This window comes from Vanacampus margaritifer, chromosome 16 (genome assembly GCF_051991255.1).
Source record: "Vanacampus margaritifer isolate UIUO_Vmar chromosome 16, RoL_Vmar_1.0, whole genome shotgun sequence".
Classification (NCBI taxonomy): Eukaryota; Metazoa; Chordata; class Actinopteri; order Syngnathiformes; family Syngnathidae; genus Vanacampus; species Vanacampus margaritifer.
Genome location: NC_135447.1, coordinates 14,824,143 through 14,848,776, shown reverse-complemented (window position 1 = coordinate 14,848,776; position 24,634 = coordinate 14,824,143). Strand labels below are relative to the sequence as shown.

At 39.3% G+C, this 24,634-nt stretch overlaps 1 protein-coding gene across 12 annotated transcripts in view; it reads right to left on the bottom strand.

Annotated features, from left to right (window-relative positions):
- auts2a (activator of transcription and developmental regulator AUTS2 a) overlaps positions 1-24,634 on the bottom strand; it is a 380,719-nt gene that overhangs the window by 126,528 nt on the left and 229,557 nt on the right. For all 12 annotated transcript variants that reach the window (XM_077547717.1, XM_077547716.1, XM_077547715.1 and 9 more), the window contains one exon: positions 12,964-12,993. In XM_077547717.1, the coding sequence (XP_077403843.1) occupies positions 12,964-12,993 (30 nt within the window). The remainder of the gene's footprint in view (positions 1-12,963; positions 12,994-24,634) is intronic.

Below are 24,634 nucleotides of genomic sequence, written 5' to 3'. Positions count from 1 at the left end.
ATTACTGGATAGCCGATAGCCCATACATGCCCGTGCAAGCCGTTGAAGCGACAGGGCGGCCATCTTACTCCTCCCATCTCGCAAGCAGAGTACTGTATAAACTACTTTGAAGACCCCCTTTTTGTATTATCACTCAGTTCCTTAGACCCCAATATTATTGGCAGAGTCATCTTTTGTTGAATTACAGTTATAATTCTTTAATAAAAAATAGACAAGTTTCCTCCTGTAAACATCATTAAACATATAATTTATACATGCATTTAAGGCAAGTTGTAAAAGGTCTGAAGTCCTCTTGTTTGTTTAACAAATTTAAAACATCATCATCCTGTTTCTACTAAGTACTGTCTCAAATGTTCTCCAATTTCGATTCTGTAAATGTATAGGATTGTATGCCGAGAAACGTTTCTTGGGAGGAGTAATATGGCGGCCTCACGGCTTCAAAAGGCTTGGCCTATCGGCTATTCAGTGGTTTGTCTTCTTTGCTAATTCTTCTTCTACGCTTTCCGTTAACTCCCTTTGGCTGCGTTACAGCACCACTCCAGACTTGGCATATACATTACAGTCGGTAAACGTCCTCAGCATCTTCTTTTGGACACTTGCATGTCTTGAAACGTTTCTGTGTGTACAAGATTCTTTTGAGGAACGAAGCCTTTGCTTCCGTGTGAACAGAGCCTAAGAAAGTGCTTCGAGGTTGGGAAACCTTGTGAGTGGGGTCAAACATTTAGGTGCACCCCACGTTGAGCCACATGCATGTTATGTTTTTCTTGTTTTGCCACGATCACTTTTGCGCAGACCTTTTTGTGATGTTACGTTTTGTTAAGTATATTTTTTACACCCTTGAGTTGTGTATGCCTTTTGTTTGTATTTGTGTGTTATGTACTCCTAAGTCTTTTATTTTTACAGTTGGTATTTTGAGTCAGCTTTTTGGGGATCTAATGTCACGTCTGCACTGTGGTCATAACAAACCGGTTATTTACCCGATGTCATTCACAAAGTTGCACCGCTTAAAGATACACATACAACATTACAGTTTTTATTATGACTTCCTGTGTGTATCAAGATACAATAATTAAACTTTATGAATACTTTAAAATTATTATTGCATTTAGTTTTGTCACATTATTTAGGGAAGTAACGAAAAAACTTTATAACTGGAAAATGTTTTTTTGCTTTAAAAGATGCGTCTAATCAAACAAGTTGAAGTATACAGAGAACCTATTGAATTGTCTTTTATTTGAGAGATATATCTTAGAACGGAATGGCTTGTTTGCAGTCCTAACAAATTAATTCAAAAGTATGTAAAATGACAACAAAAAAATAATTGCCTAATACCCCTCAAACTGAGCCAAATTGAATCATAATCTTACTGAGTCGGACCAAATCAAAGTGTTCCACTTTCAAATCGAACCGTCTTTGAATCATTTTGCACAACACGTATCGAAAACCATATCGAATCGATTTTTGTCAAGAGATGCACACCCCTGGATCTCTTTCTATTTAAAAAATACAATGAAATGTGGTGTTTTTGGGGTGTTGGAAAAGATTAGTAGCATTTCAATTCATTTCAATGGGGGAACATTGTATTGATTTACAAGATTATTGAGCTGTGAGCTTGGTCACAGAACATTTTAAACTCATAAGTCAAGGCACCACTGTAATGATGTTTTCTACACACTATTGATAGATTATGGCAGGACATATTGTGAGCATGACTTTACTTTCACTTTTTAAATACAATAACTTAACTCCACGCTGAAGCCTCGCTGCATGTGGGCAGTCACTTGAAAAGCATTTGATAGATGGAAATACTTTGCCCAAGACATTTTTCTTTTCCAGGTCAGGAAAGATGGAGATTGCATTTCTTTTCACAGGAGTGAGCATCTCAGTCAAACAACATATTTATAGTTTTTGTTAGTGATTGAATTATTTTCCATTACCTGTGTTCTCAGTTTGCACTGAGAACTAGTTATTGCTTTTTAATATAAATCATGCTGGCAATTTTAATTTGTCATTAGTGCCATTAAAAGGCCTTTCAAAAGAAAAAGCAATAACAGAAAATATAATCATGGCTTCAAATTCCACCCAGTACTTACACTCAGGTACTTTCTACAGAAGTGGATTTATAAAATGTATTAGTTCATATATTCATTTATCAGATTTATATATCTGGAACACAAATCTTCAAATTCAGTGGCATTATATTGACTATTGTCAACCTTGCCCTATACAAAGCATGGGGCAGGATTTATTTGATTCATTTTTGTCATCTCTCTAACTACACAATTCCGGTAAAAGCTTGTGTGGAGGATTGTGGCATCTGCCTTGATCTGTTTCCCAATACTAGATTAAGATGACATGATTTTTGGAGCATATTGAAACAATAGAGTGATTACTTGCCTGCAACCCCAAACTGTTACCACATGTACAATATGTGTCATTTCAAAAGTTAACATTTAACAGCCTATATAGTTTTGAACTCATCTTTAGGATATAAAGGAATTAATTAGGTTGATTCAATACATGAAAAGAAATGGCAATATACCGTGATAGATAATTAAGTGACAAAGGCAATATTTAGGCATGTTGCTGTGCTGTTTTCATTGGCAGTTTAAAGAAAATATTAAATCATTGTCAAGTCAGTTTTAATTTCAGGCTGGCAGACCATGACAAGTATTATTCCCGCAAGCACTAAAGTTGATTTTTATTAATCATTTGAAGCCTGTTTCTAGCTGGATTCACAATAACATACTTTTGAACAACAGAGCTCACAATGATAAAATAGTACTGACAAGAAATTACAGGAAATCAAATACTTAAGGCCAGCAAAGCTAGTGAGACTTCAGTTTAGTAAGCACCTAAAGAATTAACACTGCAGATAATTATATAAGTCACATAACCAACTGAGTGTCTCTGTATGTGTCCAGCAACTAACTGGCAAGTACAAATGATAATATACTGAAAAAAGCGTCTGTCGGATTTATATAAAAAAGTATGGAGCATTAACATGTATTTTGGTTTGTCTATAATTATAATTGGAAAACCTGATGCATTGTGTTTGATTATGAATACAACTCAAGTCGTGTTACATACATAAAAAACACACACACACATACATGGCACAATAAATAATCTGCATAGCAGTCTGATATTTTATATGCATTTTTAATTGGCTGCTATCGATCTGACATTGGGAGCAAAATCGTCTCCTCCCTGACCTTCTCTCTTTTGGTCTCCTGCTTTGCCGTGTCATTTCTATGCTGCCGGGTATGGAGGGCACACTATGGTGGTGTGTTGGCAGAGGTGAAGCGGCATCAACAGGGAGAGGACAGGTGTGTGCGTACATTAGCACATGTGTTGGACTGTCTGGAGAGTGTTGCTGCCTGCTGGCCGGGTCATCCGTCAGACAGGGTCTATCCGTCCAACATCCTCCCTCCCCCACCCTGGGGCCCATCAGTGTGGCTTCCTGCCAGCCCTACAATCTCTACATTAATTTCTCATCTGGGCTGCCCTAATGAGCTCCGCCTGCTCGTCCACTTCGGAGACTCGACTGATTAGCAGACGGGGGGCAACCATTTGTCAATGGCCAGAGATGGCCTTTACACTGCTGACCTTGCTGCCAAGGAAAGGAAGATCAAATGGGAGGTGTAGGAGTATCTCAGTAACAATGACTACGTTTACATGCAGTCAAAAACCTTTTCTTTGGTCCTTCCTCGGGTCTCCTGGCGGCCTCACGACTCTGGCTGGAAGTGTTCGGTTTAGGTGAACGGTATGGGATTTTTTTAATAGTTTTTAGGTGAACTAATAAATACACACACACTCGCATGCACGCACGCACATACACATACTCACCCACATCCAAAAAAAAAGAAAAGATAATATGTTTATATCATATACATCCTTGCTCCAAAAATACAATATAAAAAACGGAAATTTTTTACATTATCTACAAGTTAAAAATATGATAAAGAAAAAAATTCCAAAACTTCGGGGTACGCTCCAACCGCCTGTTTTAGCTAAAGATATTAACAAGCTTTCTCCGACAACAACAAAAAAACTTTCAAAAATATATAAGTTACTTTCATATACTGATAAAATGTCTTTACCCATCTCGAAATGGGAGACAGACTTGTCTATAGCACCGGAACCTGACTTTTGGATTCAAGTTTGTGAAAACGCATTTAAAATGACAAAACACACAAATTTACAACTTATCCAATATAAAATTATTCACAGAACATACATTACTCAATATATGATGAAGAAAATGGGACTATCAGACTCCGACATTTGTCTCCAATGCTTACAAAACACTACAGACACTTATGTTCATGCTTTATGGTTATGTACTCCGGTTATGTAAAAAAACTTTCCGCCATTTTGGACTGTAGGATACCTTTATCTCCAAACTTGTGTTTGCTAGGTGACCTAACAACAACTGACTTACCACATAAACAATTTCAATCTACACTTGTAGCCCTTACTATCGCTAAAAAAACAATTCTTGTTAACTGGAAAAATAAACAAACTCTGAATATCGACCAATGGTCTAACCTCCTCATAAATCACATTTTAATGGAAAAAATATCTGCCTCAAATAAAAACCAAATATCAAAATTTATAGAAACATGGTCTACGTATATAGAATTTTTTAACCTAATTCTGGTTACTTAATTCTGTCTGTTAGCGAGAGCCACTACATCGTGATAACTTACATTGATGTTTCTGCATTTGGCAATTTATTATTATATTATATTATTAGTATGGGATTTTTTTTAATGGGCTTTAGGTGAACTCATGAATACACACACGCTCGCACGCACGCACGCACACACACACGCACATACACATACTCACCCACATACAAAAAAAAAAATATATATATATATATATATATATATATATATATATGTGTGTATATGTATATATATGAATATATATTAAAAAAAAAAAACATTTATTATTTTTTTTTAATTTATTTGTTTTTTTTAAAAAAGGAGAGCAATGATGATGTCAAATCGAATGAACAATACTGAGCTCTCCTGAAAAAAAAAAAAAAGAGCAATGACGATGACATGTCAAATTGGTAAAATTACCGAATGAACAATACTGAGCTCTCCAGAAAAAACAAACAAAAAAAACTTTTCAAAACCCGAATATTGGCAATAAAACGCACAAAACCCCGAATGTGCTGAATAAGACCCCTGGGGTACCCCTTTTGTAACCCGAATGTGTGTTCATATGAATGCAGTTTGTTTGTGTTCTGCACATGCTTCATTCGCAAGATTCGTTTCTTGTCTTTTGAGTACAGGAACTACTTATATGCGCGGTGGACATCCTACAATGCCTCTCGCGAACCCAGCCTAACAATACATTGATTTTCCCGCAGCATTTTCACGTTATTTTATGTCTCTACAGCTTAAATCCCACAGGGTGTCTGTATACTGTACACAAATATATGCATGTATATTTATTCATGTGTCTGACACGCAACCCACTGGAAATACACAAGCAGAGGCAATAAACATGACGACAGAGCAAAGAACCACACTTTTGAAGCGTAGAGGAAATGATCTACTTTATTAGTGTGGTGACTGTGAGTGACATGAATATAATGTCTTTTACTGACTGTAGAAAGTTAAAGGGGAAGTCAACCCGCCCCCCAAAAAATTATTGGCAATAATATGTTCTGTGCAGCCCACTAGTCGAAATACTGTATTTTGGTTAATATTGCGTTAGTGGAATATGAATTAAGTAGCAAAATCCAGACGCTTTTTTTTTTTATATTTCAGAAGGCAGCCATTTTGCTGTTGAGTGAAAATTACATCACAGTTGCTTAGGTCTCAGGTAACAACCTTTTTTTTTTTCAGGTAACAACCAATCACAGCTCAGCTTCAGAAAATAGGTGAGCTGTGATTGATTGTTGATTGAGCCCCTGAGCAACTGTTCAGTTGACAGCAAGTGGCAAAATGACCGCCCTCTAAAATGGATAAAAACGGCTGGATTTTGCTGCATAACTCATATTCCAAAAATGTAATATTAATTAGAATGTCATGTAGACTAGTGAGGTCACATATAACATATTCTTGTCAAGAAATGTTTAAGGTTGACTTCCCCTTTAAAAGCAGAAATGACGTCTATTTGCGTAATGACGTTGTCCGTGCGTCGCAATTTCAATCAGGTTATGCGTACAGTAGTAACGCTGTCCGCTTATGCATGTTAATGGATTATCCCATATGTTTTTTGAATGTTAGTAGCTTCTAAAATGTAATTAAAAGTTATTTCAGACTTAAATACTGCCCCAAAAAAGAGGTTTAGCAAACTGTGTAGATTTTTTTTTGCCATCTAGTGGTGAACTAATAGAAGATTTGAGTATCGGTCTCAAAAAAGTGGTATCGAACATCGCTACATTTAGTGATATGGGAAAACCTGGCAGTGTGTAGAGTTTTTTTTTATCCACTGTAGCTGGTATGAACTGTTTTTTTTACTTCAGTAAATGATTACAGCTCCTCTGCTTCTTCCGAGTATGCAATTAAGACAATATGACAACTATAATAAGACCGACTTGTGGCTCTTTTTCTTCTCCCGCATCCAACATGGTGAATCATTTCCTCTGTTTATATGTCATGGTGGCGAGCCATGTTCCTGTATGAACGTGCCTCACAGGGAGCAGAGATTTGCCAGTTATTGGATGGAGCGGAGCCGTGTAGGTCTGTGACACCCGCTAACCTTGGACAGGGCTACTGGGACTCGGGGGGGGTATCCATCACTGTGGCAGCCCTGAGACCCAGACCGGGGGTAAAGCCACAGAAGTTGCAGGGGGAGGGAAAAAAGCTAGTAAAAATTTAATGCACTCCGCAGAGCGGTCATGTCATACTTGGTTATGGAAAATAATCCCAGATGCCTGCAGTGCTAAAATGGAGCTATAATGTGCTCGCCTCCTAACCCGCCCTGACAGCCATGATGTACGACTACCATTACCGGAAAATATCACTTCAACTAACCCGTGATCCGGCTCCGCTAAGGGTCATATTATCCATGAGGAACAAATTACACTCCCCCAAAGTAAATACAAATTTCCTGCACTGACTGAGTACAAAGCGCAGGGGGAAGGGGAGGAAGGGGCCAGGCGGGAACGTTACCTATGACAACGCTCCGCAGAGTGACAAGGATGATAAAGTACATGACAAATCACTGGCTGACAGGGTACTCTAGTGCAATCAGCCTCAGCCTCAACCTAGTGAGCACCCACTCAAGCCTGTAAACACTACTCTCCTCCTTTGGAGGGGGCAAAACACATAATCTTTTAACACTGACAAGTTGCTCTTTCCTTTTTATTACTCTTCCTTCCCACTGCGGTGCAGGGAGGGCGGGTTTGGGTGGTGGGGGTTGAATTGTAAACTGGTTTTATGTACAGTGCTGCCAAGTCATTGAGAAACACAACTCTTCGGTGAGAATTGCCAGAGGGCAAACACAGCAAAACAATAAAGGAAGATAAATAGCAAATTGTATTTTATGTCAAGGACAAACAGGTTCTTCCCGGCTGCTTTAAAGCACCCACTTACCATCCCTTGCCCCAAATGACTCCACACATTACGGTACGGTCTGGCTTGGACATTAATAATAAAGCAAACCTATTTTAAATAATAGCATGTAGAGTCTGTGGATACTGACGGATCCAGTAAACAACAATTTTAAGAATATTATTTCAAAAGCTCTGATGTGATTAAGACTTGTAACAGCCTGAGTGTTGCAAATGGTTAATTTGAAAAGCACTTGAGCACCAGTGGATATTCATCCTAAAATATTGAAGTAGTAGTTTCAAGATGCCACTTATAAGCAAAATCACTTAAGCGGCAATGAGTCGAGAGCGACTGCCTAAGTGCTCCTAACAATCTTATAAAATCAAGGTCCAGACTTTGTAGCTAAATGATGACTCTTGACTAAGTGTTTTATATGAAAGATGCATTTTGTTAAGCCTAATGGCAAGAGGAGGCTATTCTTGATGGATGCATATGAATGATGTTTGACACATTATGACTCGACATGTCTAATCCCAATTGAAATCAACATTTGGGACTGGTTAGCCGTGACCCTAATGATGACAAGCGCTACAGAAAAGGCTTTTTAACCCTATAAAGCATGAACTATGAAATATATAAGTGAAAATTCTGATTCTTTGTAAATAGAGTATTTATTGGTCCTTTTGAACAAAAAGTTTTGAAAATCAACCTAATTATATGACTTTTGATTTGTGTCACAATGCTTTAAATACATACATTTATAACTGTCAAAATCATAATAATAAACAGACTTATCAAACATATTAGTATTTCCAAAAATCAGAAAGAACATTTCCTACTATTCTACTACTCATTTGATCACAAAAACGTATAATTACATTCCATTTTAAATATTACCAAGGTCCCAAAAACTTATTTATGTTTTCTTTAATGTTTTTTTTTTTGCTAAAACATACAGAAGGCTTTGCTGCAGCCTCTGAATTGAAAAGGGATGCTTAAAGAATGGAAGTTATTACAAAAACAGCCAGCAGGTGGCAGCAGAGTATAAGACATCAACCAGGGCCATGTTGCAACAAGCTGTTTTCCCCACTGTCTTAAACAGATTTGTGAATAATGATGAAACTTAGCTATATTCTAATGCTAATTGCAGCAAAACGGAAACGGATACAAGCATACGTTGTTTTTCCTGATGAAAGAAGAGACTCCAATCTTTCTTTTGGTAGGGTTCATGTTTTTATAGTAATAGAACACAATATTCTGTGGGCCTTACAAAATCTGTCAAAATCCAGTAAAACAACCAGGAGCGAAGGGGGTTGCTTTAGTGAAAATGGAATGAGTTAATAAGTAGAGGTGTCTGTCCTTTCTCAGTTGGGGCGATCTGGAAAAGCCATCTGCTGGGTGATACTGCCCTCTAATGGATTATCCGTGCAGTGCATGTGTCATATTATTTACGTCAGGATTTTAATGGGAAAAAATATTATACTCATGAAATAGAGGGCTCAAAATGTGTTGTATTTAATATGATACGTTTGGCTTTATAGCGCTAAAGTGTACCTCTGGAGTAACATTTCGAGGTATTGATGGGGAAATGCTTACCTGGTGTACCCATTTTTGTGCCTAGTCTTGCATTTGCCAAAATAATTTGACTCAATTTTAATACTAGTCATCATGTTTGGGGCGGATGTGACGTCACAATGTTTACCGGCCGTCACTCGCGTCAGATTGAGAATTTCGGGCTCAAAACTGCTCCAGCCATTGCTATCATGGCAACATAAAGCTGTACTTGTGTCGGCACACCCCGATGTAGAGGGCGCAACGGTTCATTTGCCTGTCAGACAGTAACACAAACCAATGGATTTTAACAGCGGTGTTAAAAGAGGATGGTGTGCTGTAATGGGCTCTTTGCTCATAATCTCCAGCGTTGCTGAAATACAGTTGGGTCTTTTCCGCTTTAAAAAAAAAACTGTTATTCTGTACGTGCTGCTTACAGAACTTGCCCAAATTAACCAACATCCGCCCAGGCACTGAGCAGCGTGAGAGCGTGCAGTGGATCAATTTTTTTTTGAAGACATCCTCATAACATTAAATGTCAAAAGAATTAACACATAACAGGTTCTCGTCAAATTTTTGCGGGCAAAAAATGTTGATAAAAAAGCCTTTTTAATTAAGCGATTCATCGTGATTAATCAAAATTCAAAGATGTGATTAATCTGATTTAAAAAATTAATCGTTTGACAGCTCTACATTGTGAAGAAATGTTTAAGGTTGACTTCCACTTTAAGGCTTGGTTGTGAATACACTTATGTTATAATCCGTTTTATCCACAACAGATATAACGCCAGGGCGTTAAATGCAAAGAGCTCGTTTCTAATCGTTGGGGTAGGTGACTGAGGCATGTTACACAAAGTGAGGAACTGTTTAAATTAATGAGAAAATTATTGTCTCCTTTATTGATAATGCAACAAGAGCAAATAATACTATTGTTACAAAGTCATTTCAGCGAGCACACTTTTTGTTGATCGTCTAAAACTGTGTACTGATTTTAAAAACGCATGCGTGTACTGCTTAACATTCGATCATTTTAGAGAGGGCTCGTACTTTTGTAATGCGCAAAGGCTCATATAGTTTCACACGCACACACACATGCACACACATATGAGCAAAATCCAAATGGTGTCTTATCAGAGTCTGGCAGTTCCAGCCGATACGGCAGAGACCTGCTACACAGGCAGAACATGATTTCTCCAGGGGACACTTTTTCCATTTCCTGCTTTTGAAGGGAAACTAAATAAGCCACGTTTGTCGCCATTGAAATACATTTGACCCATTAAAACGATTCCGCTCTTTTTGGCATCCTTCTCTACTGCGGGCTTGTAAAGTAGACCACATCATCCACCGAATGCAAATCAAAACAGGGGCAGTGGGCGAAGTGTGGAAAGGGCCTGGCAGGAGCAGATAGTGGCAGAGGTGATGTGGACACCGGAGGGGTAAAAGCGTCATGTGGGAGCTGAAATTACTCGCGAACAACAAGGCAGGACACATGAGGCAGGCCCTGTCACAGGGGTCACCTATTTACTAATTCACTCCTCTGTTACTTTAACACACAATTAATCAATGACAGCTAGCTGTAGTCAACACTGTTCGTGAATTAATACAGTCAGTTGAGGGATTATAGGGCAACACGCTCTCTCCTGCTTCCAGAAACGAAAAGGAAACTACAAAGACAGGACCAATTTAAATCGACAACACTGAGTAATGACTCAATTTTCTGCACTGTCTAAGCAAAAGGGGGAAAAAAAGCATTACAAAACTATTAGCGTGGATCGAAAGTATTTTTTTGCTAGATACCTTTCTTTTCAATTAAATCAATTACGGAATATCTGGACTAATTACTGAGACTGGATCAAATTTTACTAACGGGATTCAAAACATGTTATAGTCTTGACCAACATACAGTATCTCACAAAAGTGACATTTCTGCAGATATTTAACTCATTCAAATCCAAAAATGTATCAATAAGGTTTTTAATACTTTATCATTCACTCCCAAAAACGTATGTATGTGTTTTTTGATTTTTAAAAAAAATGTTTTTTATGCCAGAGCATACAGCTTCTGAAATAAAGAGGTGGCTTAAAGCAATGGTAGTTATTACAAAAAACAGACATTAGGTGGCAGCAGAGTATAAGAGATCAGCCAGGGCCATGTTGCAACAAGCTCTTTTTGCCAGTATTTTCAAAAGGTTTGTGAATAATGATGAAACTTAGCTATATTCCAATGCTAATTGCTGCAAAACAGAAACAGAAAAATACTCTAATCTTTCTTTTGGTAGTTTCCATGTTTTTATAGCAACAGAACACAGTATTCTGTGGGCCTTGAAAAATCAGTCAAAATCCTGTAAAACACCCGGGAGCGAAGGGGGTTGCTTCAGTGAAAATGGCTGGGAGTGAATTTTGCATTTTCATGGGAGAACGCTGAAGAAAAGACACTTTGACACAGTGAAAAGCAGTCAGTGTACAACTCATATAACTGGGTACATTAATTGTGCTCTCAAAATACAGCCATTAATAGCTAAAACTCTGGCAACAAAAGTGAATACACCCCTTAGTGAAATGTCCTAATTTTGCCCAGTTGTATTTTCTTAGTTAGTACTCCATGCCCAAAAGAGTTAAGGTAGTGGTGGAAAATAATGGTGGCCACACAAAATAATGACACTGTGGGCATTTTAACTTAGGGTGTAGTCACTTTTGTTGCCAGATATTTTGTTATTAAAGGCTGTATTTTGACTTATTTTGAGGGGACAATACGTTGATACTGTTATACTGTATAAGCTGTACACTGACTCCTTTTCACTGTGTGAAAGTTAAATTTGTTCAGTGTTCTATGAAAATAATTAAATATCTGCAGAAAAGTGAGATACTGTTAAACATCAATTGACATTTTTAAATGTCAATATTTCAAAAGGAATTTTAGCTTATGACAGACCAAAAATGTTTTATTTAATTGCAACATTTAGGATCAATAATTGTTTGTAAAATACTCCTTAACATTTTGTAGGTGAGCACTGACAAAAGTAAGCAAATGCTTTTGATCGTATTGAATGTAAACATTTCCATGGCACACATTAATCCAAATGTTGTTCTACAATAAATCAAAAACTTTTTGTCAATGTCATATTTTCCCAATGACATTATTCTAGTCTCTAAACGGCAGACATACCTCAATAATCATTTCTTCTTACATTGCTTAGGTGAAAAATGCTGAGTTGCATGTCGGGACTTCCGAGATCCTAATTATGAACCCTCTTTTTTGCATATATTAATAAGCATGTTCATTTGCACCTCTTGATTTTCACATTTGATTTTTTTTAAGGTGTCTATGTAAGAATTGGACGAATGACTGAACTGTGCGACAATACAACCTGTGATTCCTTGATCGTTGTTTACATTTTTTGTACCCAGTGTATGCATTTGCTATGTATGTTCAATTGCTAGAGATACACACTGTTACCATGGATTGCTTAATAAATGGATGAGTTAAATGCAAACCAGCAACGTGTAAAAATGCAAGGTATTGACTGTGTTTGTATTATTTTAAGCAAAATAGAACGTCATAACAAGGTCAAACCAACACAGAATAATGCACGAATAAGCAAGATACCCAATACCGAACATTGTATTTTGCAGATTTGGTTTTAAGCAAAAAGAAAACCCTCAATTCAACTTCATGAGAAATCCTTAAAATATTGAGTAGTCTAATTTAGATTGTGTACCTCACTAAGCTCATTTAAAATAAATACATAACTGTCATATTAAGTGTGTAGTATTCATTAATAGGGTGTTTTGTTCTAATTAAATTAACTGTCAGGCTTAAACCATGAAGAGTGAATCGGATACGAAAGTGATTCAGACACAGCCACAATTCTGTGAAAACTGTCTGGCTTACCTTATCGTCCTGGTCAGTCTCGGTGTCGCACTGAAAGAGAAAGAAAGACAAATCACATATTTGGTGAGGTTCCATGCATTATAAACTGCGACACACTTCAAAATCGACTAATCTTTTCAATGAAGTGTGAATGTCACAAGATGATTGACGTCTTGTTGATCCCTTGATGAGAGACTGTATATATAAAACTCAATTGGGGCTGGAACCTCATGAACTTCAACAACAATTATGATTCCATGTCGTGTATTGTGGCTTGAGGCTGGGGATGAAGAGGGGGAGGAGGAAGGCAACCTTGTCAATGGGGACAGGAAAAAGGTGGTTAGATTTCATTTTCCCCCCCTACAATTTCAATTTCAAGGTCGACTTAATTCTTTATCAACTAATTAGTGTCATGCTGGGTGACTGGCAGCCTCAAAGTTGTGCATATGGCTGAGGTGCAGAGAAGCACTGAAGTCAGTAATAAAGAAGGGACGGGGGTGGGGGAGTGGGGGGGGGTATAGGCAGGGGTTGGCATCATATATTTGTGTGTGGGGGAGAGGGAAGGGTAGGAGAGAAGAGGATGAAAAGATTGACAGGCCAGGGAGTGAGTGACAGAAGGCACTTCTATGGCTCTCTATCTTTCTCCCCCTTTTTTTATTTTTATTTTTTTGCTTCAATCTAATTTTTTTTTTGCTGATCTGGACCCTACAGAGCACAAAGGTAGAAGGCTGGCCATGTGGCTGGTATGTTTCTCGGGCAGGATGCTAAAAAGGGGCCATGCGAGCTCAGCAGGAGCATAGCATCCAATTTACAGGCCTGTCCCACATGGCCCCAGGGGCAGCCGGCGGCACGCTGCCATGATGGTCAGCTCCAGAAACTCATAAATTATGCAGAGGCAATAAACGCACTGGGCAAACACTCCTCAGACGTTCCCTTGCTCTTTATTTCTCTCTCACTTGCTCTCTCGCCACTTCTACAGCATTCCAACATGCATCCCCAATACGGTGTGAAAGCCAACACCCTTCACTGCAGGATGAATAAATGAGAAAAGGGAGTCAAGGTAGTTGGACAATTGCCCTGCAGGAATTGAATTAGGAAGAAATTATGGAGCTGGTACGCAGGGAGCTTCCACTCGATTACGAAGACTTGCGTTTTTGTGTCCATTCAACCGAAAGAACAAATTAAAATGCAATCCGATGGAAAACAGGGTCAATGTAGTTCATGCCAAAGGTGTTTCATTGGTTGGCCAAGACCCTAATTGTGTTTTTCCACATCAGTCTATTTGAATCTTGCACTGGCTTGGTCAACAACAAAACAAGACAAAAAAAAAACAATTCAGGGTAAAAACAAAAATGCCACTATATGGTACAGTCCTGGGCCTTAGTTTGGTTTTCCTCTTCAAAGTATGACAATGAAAAAGTGGGAAAATGATAGGGAACTGAAAGCATTAGTCAGGAGAACAAAAACAACAAATGATGATAAATGAGGGTCTCCTATATTTACTTTTCAGCATGTGGCTGATGGTGAGGATCTTTTGACGGCATATTAGGGCCACGTATAAATGTATGTTTTTTAGAGGGCGGGGGCAATATTCAGAGAAAAAAAACTGACATAAAAAAATTGGCGACGTCATAAAGTGGCAAATTTGCGAGTTTGGATATAAAGTGGCATATTTGCTAGAAAAAAAAGCTCAGAAACTTACGAGAAATACATGTAGCATACTACAAGGTTTGTGCCAATACTTTTCGGTCGGGTTTTCAAATAAGGAGACCAGCGACAAAGACGCCTCGCTTTGCGAAGGTCCACATCCTGAGGATCAAACATTTAAGTTAATTTGTTAAAAATGTATATTTACTTGTACATTTATGTTTCCAGAATTATTATTTACACATTCTTACATTTTTTTTTTTTTGTACAAGTAGCTAAGTTGACGTGTCGTATCTGCTGCTCTCCGTCATTCACTAGCATTTACCTTAAGCATGCTAGCTTCTGATTGGTTAGTGCTTAGTCAGCTGATAGGAGATCAGGAAGTGTTCTTGCTCTAGCTGCCGTGTATGACGAGTAAAGTTTAAATTAAGAATGAATCCGTCTCCATCCTGCCTTTTAATTTTATAACCAGTGTCCCATTATCCATCAACGAATCCTCACATTAGACTACAGCTACGCTACGTGTATTTCTCGTAAATTTCATAAGAGTTTTTTTGCGAGAGGGCACTAACTAGTGCAGGTTACATACGTGTATGTTTCTGAAATTTCTTAAAATATATCTTCAGATATTACCAGAGGCGGAGATTCCATCAATACTGACAGAAGGACTGTCAATCAGTCAATAACAGACGGCCATTTTGTTGACGATTGACGGGAAACTTTGAAAACGGATGGACTAATAAGCATTGCCAGAATTGGGTTTGGTCCTTCAAAATCCTGTAAGTCAATCACAGGTCAGTATGGACTGTTTCATATTCATTGGGACAATTGTACCCCACACACTGTGGCATTTTTGGCGTAGAGAAAATAACGTGAAAACGCTGCGGAGAAATCAATATATTCACGTTGGGCGAGCTGAGTTAGTGGCAATGTAAGATGGCTGCTGGTACATTTACTTCTTGCTTCGATGGCATTAGCAGTCCATGTTATTATATATTTTATATCCATAACTGTGTGGATGGTCTGCACTGAAAGCAAGCAAAAGCTGTTGTAAGCATTCTTTGTTGTCATTTAAATGTATGTAGACTGTTCTTGTACCCAAACTTTTCTTGTTGATAGATGGTGAAGTGTTGTTCATATGCCGTATATGCTTTTCACTGACCCCTTTCTGAACTCAACCGCGGTCTTCGAGTACTCCTATCCAGCCTGTTTTCCATGCCTCTCTCTGCCAACACAGGTTTTTCGAACGATCAACTAAGCAAGCTCTGCATGAAACCTGATAATGATCCTCAGCTGTGTTGGCCAGGAGGGAGACATGGAAAACAGGCTCGATAGGAAGAAGAAGAAGAAGATGGAGAGGAAAGAGATGAAGAAGAATGAAAAGAAGACAGAGAAGGAAGAGAAGAAGAATGCAGAGAAGAAGTGCAGGAGAAGATAAAGAAGACAATGAAGAGGAAGAAGACAATGAAGAGGAAGAAGACAACGACAAACCAAAACTCCAGAACTGCGTAATATATGAAAAATGTATTTTTGATACTTGAACTCGTTGCGTCACTTAATAAATTTTATTTGGGAAAAAAGTATTTCACCACTCACCAATTCATCACAGTAATGGAGTGACGGCCGGCGAACCTTACCGATGATCCTAAAACAGCAGCTGTTATTTAGCAATGATGGAAGCGCGGCTAAAATAACGATGACCCATTGACAGGCTACAATTTGGTTTCGGCTTGAAATAATGACAGCGTGTCGATGACGGACGAGTGTCCCTGCCGTTGACGAATAACAAAATTCATTGACACGCCCACCTCTGGATATTACACGATACATTTGCACAAACAACACATCTTTACCCATATACTGTAACATCCACTCTGTACTCTTGGAAAACTGGATGACAGATACAAGGAATAGTACCAGTTATTGCCTGCCTTTGTCAATCGGAAAATGCATTGAATATTAGGTGTGTCTCAACACTTGAATCCAAATAAGTGTAAATAGGTCAAATCCATTTGAAAAGAAAGTGTTTGCATTTCTATACATCCAATTTGCTTGTTGAATAAAGAGCCCCATCTGCTACAGACATCTCTGAAGGCCACCCACACACAACTGCCTAATGGAGCTGCAAACAAAATCTGGGTATTAGCTGCCTCGACAACTTCAATCTATTGAAGCCTGTCAGAATGTGACACCACACCGAGTACTCATTAGCGACTCCTCTGACGGTACACACAGCACAATCGGGAACACGGGCGCAAGGCAGGTTCAAATAACCAACATTATTTGAGTTTTATCTATCATGTTGGGAGCAACTTTTCTTTTTTCAGTTCCCCTTTATCTTCTCCCTCGTTTTCCCTTCTCCTGCTTGCGCAGACGATTGCTTTGATTGCCAAGAGAGAAGCCGGCTGGAATGACTTGCCCTTGCTTGTGAAGCAAATGGAACATTCTAATGGAACTCATCGTATTATTCGATGCAAAAGTGCCATAGCTCATTACTTTAAGATAAAAGGATATCATTCTAGACGGCAAGCAGAATTGACTTTCTGTGCTGCGACTTGATGATGATTTAATCAACTGCTCTCTTTCACTTCTCATCCCGCCGCCTGTCGTATTCGCAGGTACCGCTAAACGAAGCACTCATGCTGCTAGTGGGGGGAGAGAAAATAAAATAAATTGCTATCATTACGTTCTTTTTCCTGGGAATAGAGGTATGTAAATTTCCCAAGGCAACAAAAGGGGGAATAAAATGGAAAACTTAATAAAATTGAAATATCGTTTATAATAACAATAAAAAAGCGTAAAATCGGGCTTGACATGCAAGCACAGACAATATAATCATCCTTACAGAGTAGGAGATTTCACACAAAAGGAACAAATAAGGAGACCTGTAAAAAGATAGAAGAAGAAAAAAACATCCCGCTCACACAAACTAGCTTGAGTTGTCACTCACTCATACATAAGTGGTCAAAGCAAAAACAATCAAATATCTTCATGCAGGGGAGACAAATGCCTTAGTGCTGTATGTGTGTGACGATTTTTATTGTAATCTCTTTATTTCTTTACTAGTAAAATCACAAAATGGAAATTTTGTTTTGAGGCCATGACGCCCACCAAGATGCTTGTGCTCACCACTTGAGGCACAGATCTCTAAAAATATCCCTTTAAATAATAATAATAATAATAATAATAATAAGAAGAAGAAGAGTAATTTTTCATGTTATGCTATCATAGTAGCTAAGTTTTTGTTTTGAAATATAAATGTTGAGTTGCTTATCACTAAGACATTAAAATATATAAAGACATAATGGTGTGATTTTGTTTGATTGATGGCCAGTGTTATCTAGAACAGCCTATCCTTACTGAAAATAATGTTAGGTGTACGGACCTATACTGGACAAATGGTCAATGTTGGTGTGTGAGAATCCTGCACATTTTTCTAAATGAATCTGCAACGTTTTTTTAAGTGTGGAAAGTGTAATGTGGCATGGCATTTCTATAAAACATGTACCTATTTGTAAATAACGAGAGCCGAGGACATTGAGTAGACTGGCACGTGGGACATTCTAAATATTGGTTAAGTGTAAAAAATAAAATAATAATTAAAAAAAAGCTTACGTCGCTTAATATGTCAAAAAAACTGTAATCACTTGTAACCCAAATGTATGTGGACATCTCTACTTATGCCCATATCTTCTTCTTTTCCTTTTCCGCCACAGCAAATCAGTTGCCTCCATCTAACCCTGTCCTCTGCATCCTCTGCTCTCACACCAACTACCTTCATGTCCTCTTTAACTACATCCATAAACCTCCTCTTTGGTCTTCCTCTAGACCATCTGCCTGACATTTGGAAACTCAGCACCCTCCTGCCAATATATTCACTATCTGTCCTTTGGACATGTCCAAACCATCTCAGTCTGGCCTCTCTGACTTTATCTCCAAAGCCTCTAACATGTGCTGTCCCTCTGATGTACTCATTCCTGATTCTATCCATCCTGGTCATTCCCAAAGAGAACCTCAGCATCTTCATCTCTGCCACCTCCAGATCTGCCTCCTGTCTTTTCCTCAGTGGGACTGTCTACAGACCAAACAACATTGCTGGTCTCACTACAGTTTTATAAACCTTTCCTTTCATTTTAGTTGAAACTCTTCTATCACACATCACACCTGACACTTTTCTCCACCCGTTCCAGCCTGCCTGCACACGTTCCACCATTTATTTCCCACACTGCTCTGGACTGTTGACCCTAAATACTTTTAACTCCTCCACCTTCTTGGTCTCTTCCACTTGGGTTCCTCCCATTCACACACAGATACTCCGTCTTGCTACGGCTAACCTTCATTCGCCTCCTTTCCAGGGCAAACCTCCACGCCTCTAGCTTCTCCTCCACCTGTTCCCTGCTGTCACTACAGATCACAATGTCATCTGCAAACATCATAGTCCATGGAGATTCCTGTCTAACCTCATCTGTCATCCTGACTATTACCATAGCAAACAAGAAGGGGCTAAGAGCTGATCCCTGATGTACTCTCACCTCCACTTTAAACTCCTCCGTCACACCTACAGCACACCTCACCACTGTCTTACAGGCCTCATACATGTCCTGTAGGTCAACAGCATCGATGACGGTCGTTGTTAACCCGGGCCTCGACCGATCCGGTATGGAAGTCATATATTTGATTCACATGTTTGATTTGGTTTTTACGTCGGATTCCCTTCCTGACACAACTCTCTGTATTTATCTGGGCTTGGGACCGGCACAAGAAGACACTGGCTTGTGCCCCCTTACCCCATATCAACCTCTGAAAATAGCACAACGATCACCCCAATCTTATTATCGTATTTCATGGACGAGAAATTTGTCTCATTAAGGTGACATAAGCTTCTGTAGTGAGCGCCTAAATGGAAAGAAAAATGTTATAGATAATTGGAAATATTGGGGCGATGGTGCTAAGATTATCAAATGTTCATATGCGGATAAGTAGAAATGTCACAAACTTCGCTGACGACTGATCTGTTTTCAAACATTAGTGATGTTTAGTTTATGTGTATAACGTGTTTAGACTGTAGTACAACAAGCGAGGAGGGACATATTACTTTAGTGTCGGCAATTTAGAGCCATTTTGATCTGTTTTAAAAATAAACCACGGGAGCCGCAAACCTTTTCATTTCTGCTGCAGACTCCCATTGAATTGGGTGGCCTTTTCGAAGCAATAAAGCAGCGCGTCCGCCATATTGGATGTGGCCAACGTATTAGCCATAAAAGGGCAAATAATGGGCGCGTTCAGAAATGCGCTCCTAGCGTGCAATTGTTCACGCTCACCGTATGTGAACTCACTGTATTGCTCAAATTTGCCGTTCGGAAATTCAGAGTGCAACAAAAATTGGACATTAGGAGATGGAGCAGTACAAGCAAGATGTGAGGGTTTTGGCCTGATGAGGGACATAAAAGTTGTCTTTCATTATTGGTGAGCCGTGGATAATTCTCAAGTTGGTAAGTTATTAACTTTTTTCCAGATGTTATAGTTTAAGGTGGTGGTTGTTAGGCTGGCTAACGCTGATGTGAGCTAGCTCTGTGGTACAGCAATTTTCTCCATTTTCAAATTCTGCCAATGTAACCACAACAAAACACTAGTAGTAGTACTGCAAACACAACACACTGGTGCATTCAGAAACTAATGGGAGCGGAGCATACTTTCTCTCTGAACATACACGCTCTCACTCTACCAAATGTGCCTAATAGTCGCAAAATTGAGTTGGAACGACATAATAACATCAATATCAATGGTTTGGTATTAATCCAATGAGTTCTGATTTGATGATACATCTCCAAGGAGCAAACGAATGAGGTATCTTCAATCGCTTCTTTTCACCAAATTCAATACGACAGCAATGCCGACGTACTCAAGACGGCGTCTATATATATGTACTGTAAATGGTAATACTTGCCAAGAGTTGTCACAAGAGACACCATTCAAGATTTTAGACTTAGAAAAATGTTTAAAAACAAACAAACAGGTAAATGTGGTGTAACCATATCCTTTAAGAGTCTTGTGGCTTTGCAAGTCCTTTTTAAAAACATCAACAAGGAAAGGAAAACCTAATTTCTTATAAGTATGTTTTTGTTTAAGCAGGTGACTCCCAAAATTCCATTAGTGCTACAATTATGGTATAATGTGAACTCATGAATAAATCTGCAGCACTTTAGTTAAATGTAAAACAATGTTACACATGGAAAAGAAAAACACTGGGAGGCCATGTGTGCTAAATCCCAGAGGTTTTACATTTCTTACAAAATGATTATTGTCTTCAGCAGTGGTGGGCAAACTCGGTCCTCAAGGGCCGGCGTCCTGCAGGTTTTGGAGGTTTCCCTGCTGCAACGCAGCTGATTCCAATCAACAGGATCGTTACCAAGCTTATGCAGAGCTTGCTGATGAGCTGATCATATATCAGCTGTGTTGGAGAAGGGAAACATCCAAAACCTGCAGTACTCCGGCCCTCGCGGACCTAGTGTGCCCACCCCTAGTCTACAGCAATGAGTAAAAGCAAAACAGTGAGATCACTCTGACAGACACGGGAAGGTAAATGTTTTAAACGTAAAGCAACCGTCATGTACAATAAGGAAGCCATGAGTCCAGGAAGGGGGGGTTGGGGGGCAGCTGACAAAAGAAAGTGATCTCCACTCGAGCTCACCATTTACAGAGGTTAGTATGTATTGTTATACTGTATAACAAGAACCTCGTGTTTAGTTTAAGGAATTCAAGAATGTCAAACATTAACTTCATCTTTAAGAGCTGTTGATGTTGGCCAGTATCCGGACCACTTCTGATTACACTGCTGCTCTCATTGGGGTCTTGCTTTTGGCTGCATGCTCCTATAAATGTCTCTGCCCCCTGTCTGAGCATAAGGCCTTTGTTTACATTGGTCTGAGTTAGAGTGAATTATTCTTGTCCTAAATCCTCCCCATATGTGAGTCGTACTTCTTGAAAAGCAGGGGAACATTCGAAGCCATAGAATGAATGCTATATGTTGCAGCTAAACTATCACCCGCAGCAGAAAGTCTGCTGAACGAGTTAACCAATGAAAGAAATATCTCAACTGCAGACTTAACCACATCACACATCGAAAAGGTATGCAAAGCCAGTATACGACATTACTTTTACAATTAGAACCGCAGAGAAATCCTCTGGTCTAAAATTACTAACATATCATGTTTTGAACTCATTTACTGCCAGTCCAATAAAAATGGAACTTTGACGTCTTTAGCCGTCAATGGCAGTGAATGAGTCAAAGACAAATTTAGTCAAAATAATGGAACTGTAAACTGAACTGAAACAGGGTGTGATTAACAGCCTAATTTTAAATTGTAATCAGTCATAAATTTTCTACAAAGGTAACTTATTAAGCCTGCAATGGTTGCACATTGCTCCCCATGAGTGGCGTGAGCCTCAGGTAAAGCTGCTTTCTATCCATGACCATATAATTAATCACGGTTGATAGTGGTTTCATTAAAGCATCCCTTTGCTCACAAGATGGGGTCTGTTTATCAGACTGAGTCAGGCTGCCCAGCATGATGGCTGAAGGGGTTAAAAAAGAGGGAGGAATGCTTGCATGCCTGGAAGCTGGAGTAACAGCATGAGGGATGGCAGCCATTGCCACGGTCATCTCTGACGGTGCCAATTTGATGAGGTGTTGTCGAGCGCTCCTCGCTCCCTCCTAACAGCTCCTTCCAGATATAGCTGCGCATCCTGATGGTTTTCGGATACAAACAGTCACATGGCAAAATGGTTTTCTCCCCCTCCTGCTGCATTCTGCTCCATCTGCTGCTGGGGCCTGGTTGCCGTCGACCGCCTGCCTGTCACAGCGTGTGTGGAAATTAGCTGGGGAGGAGGTGCTCGCTTGTGCTAATTACATTTTAATCATTGGAAATGTGTTGGCAAATCAAGCCTTGATTGCCATCTTGGAGCCCAGAGCGCCTCTCTGCCATAACGGCGTGATATGGCAGCATGCCTGTCCTATTGCTGGGCAGGGGCAATGCTACATTATTCATGGGGACTAGAGAAAGACCAAAATTAAAAAAGGGGCATTTTTTTCCAACATGCTTATTCTCAAATTTTGAACATATAAACAGAGGTGGGCATTACATCAATATAGGGAGTCCTCGAGTTACGTCGTACGCGACCTACGCCGTTTCGACTTTACGGCTCGTATGTAGCACCTTCTTTTTTGTTATTTTTCCACAGTAATCACGCCATTTTAAAGTTATTAAAAGTTGTGTTGTTACCTCCAGCAACGGACATCATCAAGCAGGTCGGCTTGCCATCAGGCGTGTCATATTTCCGCTCGGCCGTCCGTCAGCAATGAATGTCCGTTCGGAAAATATTGGTTCCGGCCCGTTTTTTTAAAAAAAATAACTGTACAAAGTATTTTGATGTGAATATCGACTTTAACGGTGAAATCCGACTTAAGTCGAAATTGGGGTTACATCGCCAGCGTAAGAATGTAATTTAGACGTAACTCGAGGACTCCCTCTTAAATTGACGGAAGGTCTGTCAATAGGTCAATAACCGACACCCGTTTTGTTAAAGATTAAAAAATGACGGTAAACGTTGAAAATTTTACAGATCAAGCATTGTTGGAAGTGGGTTTTTGTCTGTCAATGTAATCATTAATAACCGGGTCAGTACCAACAGACCTTCTCAGTCCATCAACGGACGCCTGTTTCAATTACAAATGACGAAAACATTAACGGACACCCACTTTGCTGCAGCCGAACCACTCGTTTTCTCCTGTAGTAAATAAGGTATGCTAACTTCCTCCCATACCATTCTCCAAGCCTTCTCTCTTCTGGCTCTGTCCAAATACAGATTGCTGGTCATGTTGCAGAGTCAGGTGACTACAGACCGTGATGAGAATGTTTACCTCCTGTTGTTAATACCTCATTATTGCTACATTTATGCAAGCATTAGTTTAGAGCTCAATTTGTTTATTTTACATCAGGCACGTTGTTACACAACTAATGGGTTCTTTGGTGTGCCATTTTAAGTGAGGCAAGTTAATTAACAACTAACGTTCCTAAAAAGGAGAAGTATTGAGTCCGCTGGCTTTGTGCGGAAGTATTACAGTGTTACGACCGTGTGCACATACTATACATGAGGCGACATTAGTGAGGACAAGTAACCAAAAAAAAAGTGAGGACAAGTAACAATAACATAACAATGTCAAGAGGAAAATAGGTTGACGAAATGTAATTTAGCATGACGGATGTGTGGTTAAATTAACAGACTGACGATTGACTGCACGCATGAAATGTATAGTTGGTCCTGAAAATACCATCTGTAATCTTTTAGTTATGTTTGACTTGAAATATTAACGGATCGACAATGACGGAAGGGCGTCCCGACTGTTGACAATAACTGAATGTCGGACGCTCAAAAGTCCATGGTCCACCTCTGCATATAAACATTTCAGTTGTTGCCCCAAAGCATACCCAACTCCGTTCTGGATCTACCTGTACTAATCAAGGGATATTCAGCCAGTGTTGGTCATCGTTTAGTATCAACATTTAATATTCAGTGTACCCACAGAACTTCTGAAGAATCAACAAGACTCAATTATTACTGTTCAAAGTCACAGGTTAGCTGAAGCTTACCGTTTGTTTTGTTCTTTTAAAAAAGCCCATGATTTTTACCTGTTAAACCCATTAAGGCTGGGAGCGCGTTACTGCGTTTCTACCACTAGAGCCGATCTAGTGCTCTTCTACCTTTAAATCCGGGAGAGCGGATACGTCATTTTGTTTTGTTTTGACCAATTCTTGGTCTCTTAGCCGATGAAATGCATCAGAATATACATGAGAGGGTGACATGGGCCTCGTAGCATGTCTTGGAATTTTATCTGAGCATTCATGTCTGACGTATATACGCGGGAGTTATGAAATAATTGTCGGTGGCGCGGGAGGACTCCGAATCAGTGTAACCATTCGATAGTGGCATATTGTTAAGAAATATGTTTGTAGACGATGAAGACGGCTTTGTAACGGAATGGACG